The 8,774-nt window shown below is 38.4% G+C and overlaps 1 protein-coding gene across 1 annotated transcript; it reads right to left on the bottom strand.

The window, feature by feature from the left end:
• Positions 1-474: 474 nt before the first annotated feature.
• LOC108511466 (proteasome subunit alpha type-1-like) lies at positions 475-8,330 on the bottom strand. The gene is made up of 2 exons (XM_039117169.3): positions 7,847-8,330; positions 475-1,230 (listed from the first exon to the last, which is right to left on the bottom strand). Exons 1-2 carry the CDS (start codon positions 8,195-8,197, stop codon positions 793-795), a joined length of 789 nt encoding a protein of 262 aa, XP_038973097.1. The 5' UTR covers positions 8,198-8,330; the 3' UTR covers positions 475-792.
• Between the last annotated feature and the right edge of the window lie 444 nt (positions 8,331-8,774).

The raw sequence follows: 8,774 nt of genomic DNA, 5'->3' as shown, positions 1-8,774 counted from the left end.
TTGGATTTATGTGATGGAAGACTCTTACAGCTAGATAATCTTCAATTTGTGTAAGAACCCGGCTAGAGAAGTGACGGTCCGAGACTTTTGTCATCATGCCTTGGACCGACTATTCAGACCCTGCGAGCTAATACACTGATGACTGAAGCACTTGGATTATTTTGGCTAATTGAAAGAGTTTTATACATCTTTATTTAATCGAGTAATATTCGTTGGGAGTTTTCTCAAAAGAAATTTACAGCATTGCTGATTGTGAAAAAATTGATATAATAGCCTAATTTCTTAAGAAGCAAAAAAAACGTCGTGAGGTTCATACAAATAACCAGGCTCTTTAAGGCCAAACACATTAGAATAAGCAGTTTCCAGTTCCTTTGGGCCTAACCAACAAAATCTGTCACAAGAAGCAGGTTAATGCCCAAAGTTTCCACGCTGCACCAAGGAATTTCAAAACCTCATGCCTCTAAAAGACATCCAGACCTGAAAAGGCTGAAATTAATACATTGATGCTCATAATCCCTGTAAATAATTATTTCTACTGTCAAAGCAATGTTCCAAAAGCATTGGCATCACCGATATGAAATCTTCATCCTTAAGAAGTTAACTAAACTGTCTGTTTACCCAATGTCAAGCCATGTTTGTAAATCAAAAGATTTGTCTGAATCACATGACAAATCCTCAGAAATTGAAGCACGAGAAATAACGCAGATTATAGAGTATGCTGAATCACATGATTCTCAAACACGATTTTCTTCAGTATGTTGACACCATACTGATGGCATAATTCTACCTGAATCAAATATCCATTGGTGCAGCTTCTGAACTCTTATCCTCCTCTTGCGTGGTACCCTGATCGGCTGCAGCTTCCTCCCTAATCTCCATAGAGTCGATCACTTCCTGTATGGTTTTCTGATCGATCACATGAAATGGCTCTCCAACTCCAACAACAGCAACAGTGCAGATGGCACCGGTCAGCTTCTCACCCTGTAGCGTTTCTTTGATGGCAGAAAGGGCATCTTTTATCAATTCTTCACGAGGGTACTTGTTGAAAGCCCCAAATCTGCGCTCCAAATAAGTTTTTGCAGCTTGCGACCGGGATCCTATTGCAAATGCTTGATACTCAAAGTAGTTTCCACTGGGGCAGTTATAATATAGGTGAGCTCCAGTTTCATCCAATCCAGCAACCAGCAGGCCCACTCCATAGGGCCTTTTCCAGGAACGCTGTGTGCAGACCTGAAATAGGCAAAATGCCAGTAATGCAAAATATGTCCTCTTGAAAGAATTATAGAACCCAGAATTCTCTTTAAGATCTTAAAATACAGATTGCTGGTTCAGACTTGGGATAATAAACAGTTGTCAGATTTAGGAAAATAAATGAACTAAGAAATGACTTTTTAGATTTAAAAAATAAATGGTCTACATAAAAGCAACATATTACAACTACACCGCTTAACCATGTAAAATTAACTACCACAAAATATATGGGCAAAGATGAAAGAATGTCATGCTAGAAAACCATGGCCTTTTGATAATTCACGAATATTTTTAGTTTAAATTGGACCCTATCTATCTATAAAACATCTTTCACAATATATGGCAACAACAGGTTCAGAAGAAAATTCACAAGAGGACGTGAGCCAATACTTGAGGTGCTCATATGAACAAAATGCCGACAGGGTCGATTAGAACGACGAACTTAGAACTTCAAATTTTGACCACAGATTGACCAAGTGAAGCATCGTTGCAAGCATTCAATCTGAATGGTCTTCGTACATTGTTAGTGAATTGTCAAGTGAAAAAAGGTATAAAACAGAGGAGTGTGTACGCATATGAACTTCCACATCAATTGTGGAGCTAAACCAATTTGCTCTTACGTATTGGTGCATATTTGTTAAAAAAAGCTCATGCATATCTTCAATATCAAAAATCACAAGGTAACTAAAAATTCATTTGCCAAACATGTTAGAATATTCAGCATTCACACATAGTTAAGTATCCGTGTTTCTGTTTTTTACATAGGAACCTTTTTTTTGAGAGGATACAAAGCAAATAAATAATGAAGCAAAATTATGCACTCTTGAGAACGAAGAATAAAAAGTTGCAAAGTGAATTTTCTTTATCTGGCAAGTGAGGCATAAAAAGAAAAGTGGCATCAATCATACAGCAAAAGTACAAAATAAGAAAAGTTAGACAAAAACAACAAACAATCTACCAATACAAAATAAATTCCATAGGCTTTAAAGAAAAAAAGGAAAAAAAATCTAAATTGTGGAATATGGATCTGGGTACCAACAGTTCACTTTCATTAACACCAAATTAAGTGAATTGTTGATATAATTAGAGAAACCTCCAATTTTCACTTTCCTCACCTTACAGAAATGGCCAAACTAGGATGCAAATTGTAGAATTAACTTGCGTAAGGGATCACACTACAGAGTCCCTTTCTCTTCTAAACATAGTTCATGTCAGAGGATATTTTAAGATTTAGAACAGACCAGAATATTTTCCATTATGTTTACATTCAACCAAGACAGTAGCACAAGAGTGAAGAAGCATCAGTAAGCTTACTTTCAAGTTGGCAGCTCTCAAAATGTAGACTAGTCATGCAGTTGCATAGTTATGCACATTAAAATTTTGCTGATGCTACCAACAGTGAACTCCTTCATTCAGAAGTTATCACCCAGTCATTTTATCATGTAAACGTCTTGGCTATTTTTCAAAATCAGATTTCAGGACATCCCAGTTCCCATCGATGTCTTATGTGTGTATCTTTAAGTTTCTAAGGCATGCTGCAATCAACACCTTTAAGCACTTCACTGCAGAGGAGTGTGTATCAGCTACCTTCGTTGTCATTCAACTCGTCTATGCATGAATCCATGGTGGTGCAATTGGATTCACTTCGCTACCACATTTGAATTGAGACCATATTTCAATTTCTATTCCCACCAATTTTTCATAAATAGTGTTCATGTGGTAATAGCATTTAATGAATCTGTTGACATCTTATATGCATAGCTTTATGTTTCCAAGTCATGCAGCAATCAAACATCTTAAAACATTTCACTGCATTTACCTTGCTTTAAACCTATCAGCTATCTTCGTTATCATTCAGCTCTTCTCAAGTGATGCTGCGAGCAGAGCATCAAAAAGCAAATCAAGAAGCACTAGAGCATTACTCTTCTGTTTATCTCACTTTTTTCCCAGATGTCTAATACATGAATCCATGGTGGGTGCAATTGGTGTCACTTTGCTACAACATGTGAATTGAGCCATATTTCAATTTCTATTCCTAGCCAATTATCATTTCATAAATAGCTTGCAAGTGGTAATAGCATTTAAAGAACACAAGTGGTAATAGCATTTAAAGAACACAAGACAGAGAAAGCAATTATAACAGAACCCAATAGAATCAAACATATCTTCTTCTTTTTCTTCTTCTTCTTCTTCTTCTTTTGGTGGTGGTATAAGATACATTCCAAACAATTTTCTTTTAGATCAGATATATAATGATTCCAGCCTATCTAATAAAAGCTCATCATTTAAAAGTGGACTGAGATTATCCTAGATCTCTTCTCAAGGGAATTAAGTATTGAATAAACATTTAATTTGCACGCCTGGATATTAATGGTAAGTGCTTAACAGACTTATTTTGTTTCCAATGAGATTCAGAAGTATCGGAACATGAAAAGCCTTAACATCTAATTTAGGTTTAATCTGGCAGGTATTTTCTGGGAACAAGAAAATTGACAAAATAATATTTTAGAAACATACCACTTCAGTTCATAGCATTGTAAGAACCAATCAGATCTCTTAAACAACTTTCGATTGTTTAAGAGACATGATTGGTTTTTTAACATATATCATTGATAAACAACAGAGCATGGGCGTTGTTATTTAACACTCCCAAACCAAAATTACTGCAGGAGAAAAATAAAAGTCCAGAAAAGAACATTTAACAAAAACACATTCTCAAAAGTTGGGAGAAAACAAACATCAACAGTACCAGAATTTGTTTTGCCAGAAAGAAAAAGGACAAATATATGTCAATACATATGACTGGGTAGCATTATGTATCAACTGATATGCAATTTTTTGAAGCAGTGTTTAAAAATACTAGGTGGATACATTTTGGTGCATGGCCTTCTTATGTAAGCATGTTCATGACATGTCAGTAAGGCCTAAAGACAGTATAAGACATACAAATAAACAGAAATGAAGGAGGTCATGCCCTGTCCTTCACAAGAAAAATCAGATATCTTTAGCAAGGATATGTTTGTGACATATCCTATTGCAGATATTTCAGAAAAATCTAAACATTGTCCTTCACAAGAAGAAATAAGGAACATTTTTGAGATTTTCGGAAAACTGGACAAGAAAGCTACGAACATCAGATCGCTTAGGGACGTTCTAATCTTCTAGGGCAAAGATCTCGTGATCCTTTATTTGAGCACCAGATCTGATGCAAAGTTACCACTTAGGAATAGCCCTAGTATAAATCATCCAGGCTCATAGATCTTCAAGGACCATGTCATATTACGCTGTGCTGGAAACTTCATGTAAATCCCCATTATGCACCATTTAAACTATCTTACACGCCAAATCACCAATGAAACAAGACCACCTAATTTATTTCTGTTTAATGCAACTAGACATTTGTTTACAATCATCCAAGTGTTGCCTAAGAATACAAACAGTGCACTTCAGTCTATGATACCGCATGATCTGAAAATCCTGACCTTCATTACCTAAAGACGAAGCGAGAGTGCAGTTGCACCATATAATGTAATAAGCTATCAAATTCTCTCAATATCGCTCCAAACCCATATTTGACATGCACATTAGATTAGGTAATTTTTTTGGCAACACTAATCACTAAGCGGATAAGAACATATGCTATATATTTTTTGTTAAAAATGAGGTCTAATAAGCTGCTTAACAACTATCCTATAATAGCTTCACATTTTGCAACAAACCTATTATATAATAAAATGTAAACGTTCATTCACATTACCTCATTGATTTTGTAGACATCAAAAACCAAGCAATGAATTAATCATATTCACTACATCAGTTACTTGTTCCCATCAACATTCTCCAGAATAATAGGAGGTTGATATGACCATTTGAAAACAGAAGAGTCTCATCTTACAGTTGCCATATAGGATATTTCAAATATATGATGAGTTTTCTCTAAGGCATCTTGTTTGACAATTTGCCACCAAAGCCAGCAAGGACAGCAGCTCATTGGTCGCCCACCTAAAACCTATTACCAATTCATCAACGCAAAGTAATGCTAGTTAACCACCAACCCCCAAGTCCCCCCAGGGCCCCCCAAAAAAGAAACACCATCCATTTGAAGGATCTTCAGCCCAAGATCTGACCATATGGCAAAGGAACATACCCAGATTTCACCATAATTTTTATGATCTACCATAAATTTGTGAAACTTCCAAATCTCCTTCTCCTGTAAGTGCAACTCCAGTAAGGTATTTAAGATAAAGGTTACCTACTGATCAATATTAACCCAGGTGCCATTTGAAATCTTTTCTAAGCCACTTTGTGGTTAACTAATTCCATCATTCAAAATTTTCTTACAGCAATTTGTAATCACAATCTGCCTTTCCTAAAACACATATTCCTTTATAGGGTTTTCTCTAAGCAAAGCTCTCCTAAGGCCAACAGAGTTTCAATCATCCTAGAATTTTGCGTTCCAATCTCATCATCCAAGAAATATCCCTTAAGCACTTCCTATATATAAAGTCTCAGACATTTTAACAATTATATGTTAGAGGAGGAGCTACAAATAATAAGTACAAAGTGATGGAAATTAACTAAGATGATATGGACATGTATAAAAAAGATCTCATTGAGCTCTAGTAAGGAAGGTGTTTTTATTTTTATTGCTAAAAGTTTAAAAAAAAAAAAAAGGGCGAGAGGCCCCAAGTAATATGGATGGAAGATGAGAAAAAATACACCAACAAGCTTAAATTAACATCAAATGTAGACCTGGACAGGAACGCTTCGCAAAGGCTTGATGGTCATCATATGAGTTTGTTCAAAATATTCTCCACAATAACAAAAGTACAAGCCTCCACATGAGTATATCCTAAAATATAACTAATCAACCACTTATCCTGAAAATCTCAGCTTGTTATCAGAATAAATTAACTTTCATAATAACCAATGAGCCTTACGTACTAAGGAATTAACTTTCAAAATGACCAATAGAACCATGAGAAGCTAAACCAAAATTAAAAATGGAAATTTCAGGAAAGATTTACTAGTTCAGTTTTGCAAAGCTCTAACAACAAGCCAGAGTTCATCAAAGACAAATGTTCAAGAAGAAGTCCACCGGTTGGCTAGGGAAGGAAATAGGCCAGAAGCAGCACCAATCTTGGGTGATCTTGGCCTAGATATGCAAGTAAAATGTTAAAGAAATAAATCAAGTATTTACTTCGGGCTGGGAAGGGCTTGAGGTCGTTGGCTCTAATCCAGCTTGTTATAGCCCTATGGTTGATAGTACATTCATCAAATATGGGCCACAAGCATGATACCCAAAGTTAGGAGGTTGTACACCACATGACTAAAAACTGTTTCTCAACCCACCTATACTGACCTTCACAGAAATAGTGGCAAGTTCTTTATGACTAACATGGTGGTGTTGGCAATTAAATCTGGATCTAGTGTCACCATGTGCGCCACTTTAAGAATATGACATGATGACTACGTATTCCTATTTGTGGTTGGTCAGAAAATGCAATAGAGAAGAATGAAGGAGATTTTGGTGAAGAATTCATTCTAGAGTAGAAGAGTTGTCTGTCACCAGTTGCTACCTCAAAGGAAGCGTAAAGACTCCATTTAACTTGGATAGCATGTGTACTACAGAAAAATTGGATGTCCTGATAAAAAGCACAACATCATCAAAGAGGTTTTGTTTGTGAATGAAGAGTAATAAAAACATGATTTTACAGTAATGAAGCATGACACAGACGATGGCGAACAACAAACTCCATCCACACAGAAAGCATCAAGGTAAACAGCATCCTTTAAGGTTATGTGAGAAGAAGATAGATGACTTTAATGAGGATACCAACTTAACAAGAATTGATGCACAGGCTGCCTTCAATGAGAAGTAACTATGGAAATTATATAGGCTGAGAAGTCAATGAAATCAGAATTCAACAAGGAGAATCATGAACAGCAAAATAAATGAAGGAGACAGCATGTGAAATTACTGATTAGAAAACTATAGTTCAAGGCAATTAAATATCCAGGTTCATGCCTTAAACTATTTTTTGTAATAAGATTAGATCAGCATCTAGCAAAAGATTATCCCTGATTGATTGGACCAGACTCGGAAATGGAGTCCTAGGATTTTGGTTTTAGAACTTAAAATGGGTCCTGATCCTTGCTAAGAACTTGGCAATGCATCATGTTTGGATTCAAAAAAACACCGTACCCAAAAACAAGTAGAGAATGTGCCAGACCAGGACTAAGACAAAAGTACCAAGCCGCACTCTAGAATGGATCAAGATCACAAGTAATCAGGAAGCCAGAGGGCTAAGTGGGATCAACTCGGCTACATGTTGACTTCTGACCCCTATTATGATATCCAAGAGGATTGATCATCCAGAGATCATAAAAAGCTCACCTGGGAAAAATGTTTTCTTCCTCCAAAACCCTAACATTAGGAAGAAGGAGCATAAATCGAGCATGAAGTGATCATTATCCATAATCAAAGCAACTCATCACATTTCATTACATACTCCGTTAGATTTGCTAAAAGAGGAAATAGATCGAGAAAGAAATCTGGAGATGGATGGGGTTTAGGGTTGCGAAGACTCTCAACCTGGGCCTTGTCGGCGAGGTGGACGACGAGGCGAGAGACCGGGAGAGGGGACTCGTAGACGAAGGCGTGGTTGATGCACTCGGAGCGAAGGAAACGGGAGAGGACGCGGCCGTCGGCAGTGAGGCCGGCGATGGCGACGCCGATGTGGTCGTCCACCTTGAAGACCTTCTTCTGGTGGGACGACAGCTCGGAGGCCGCCTTGTTCACCGTCGCCAGCACCACGTGGGTCGCCGACCGGAGCCCGATCGCCGCCGACCCTTGCTTCACCGCCTCCATCGCGTACTCCACCTGGAACAGCCGCCCCGCCGGGCTCCATGTCGTCACGTCCGTGTCGTACTGGTTCCGGAACATCGCTCCGCCGCCTCCTACTGCGCTTTCTTCCCACTGCGATGCTGGATGCTATTTCCTTCTTCTCCTTGCTGGGGTTTTAATTTGGGGGATTTCAAGCCTCTTTAGATCTACCTAGAAATGATATAAACTTCGGCTTTTGAGCCAGGGCTTGCTCGGGTTACTTGTTTCCCAAGGTGCTCTCTATGTTCGGGTATCGGGTCGGGTTGGGTCGGAATATGGATCCGAAATGACGTCTATGCGCGCTTTGTTGTTGGGTTTGGGCAAGCCCCGTGTTGTTGAGTCTCCTCTCCTCTCCTTAAGTCCTGGCACTTGCCCTAAGTGCCGTTGCCCACCTCTTGATCCGAGATATTAGGATGATGACTAGAAATAGAGTGGTCTTCCAGATCAAGCATGTATTTAGAGAGGCCAACGGGGCAGTCGACTGGGTGGCTGCCTATGCGGCTCACCACTCAGGGTACACTCTATGGTCAGAAGAGGAAGAGTTGCCACGGGCACTTCTTGAGCTTGTGTTTTTTAATTTTAGTGGGTATATTCGTACACGCACTGTAAACCAGACCGCCCCCCCTCTCCCCCCCCC

Source organism: Phoenix dactylifera, chromosome 18, assembly GCF_051530095.1.
Source record: "Phoenix dactylifera cultivar Ajwa chromosome 18, Ajwa_hap1_PhDact_Kaust_v1.1, whole genome shotgun sequence".
Classification (NCBI taxonomy): domain Eukaryota; kingdom Viridiplantae; phylum Streptophyta; class Magnoliopsida; order Arecales; family Arecaceae; genus Phoenix; species Phoenix dactylifera.
Note: the sequence above shows the minus strand (reverse complement) of the source record. Positions and strands in the feature narration are given on the sequence as shown.

Bases quoted from the DNA above. Each gene is read 5' to 3' on its own strand.
- LOC108511466 (XM_039117169.3), bottom strand. From the start codon at position 8,197: ATGTTCCGGAACCAGTACGACACGGACGTGACGACATGGAGCCCGGCG. The intron at 1,231-7,846 runs GTTGAGAGTCTT...TGCCTATTTCAG, and splicing joins ACCTCGCCGACAAGGCCCAG to GTCTGCACACAGCGTTCCTG.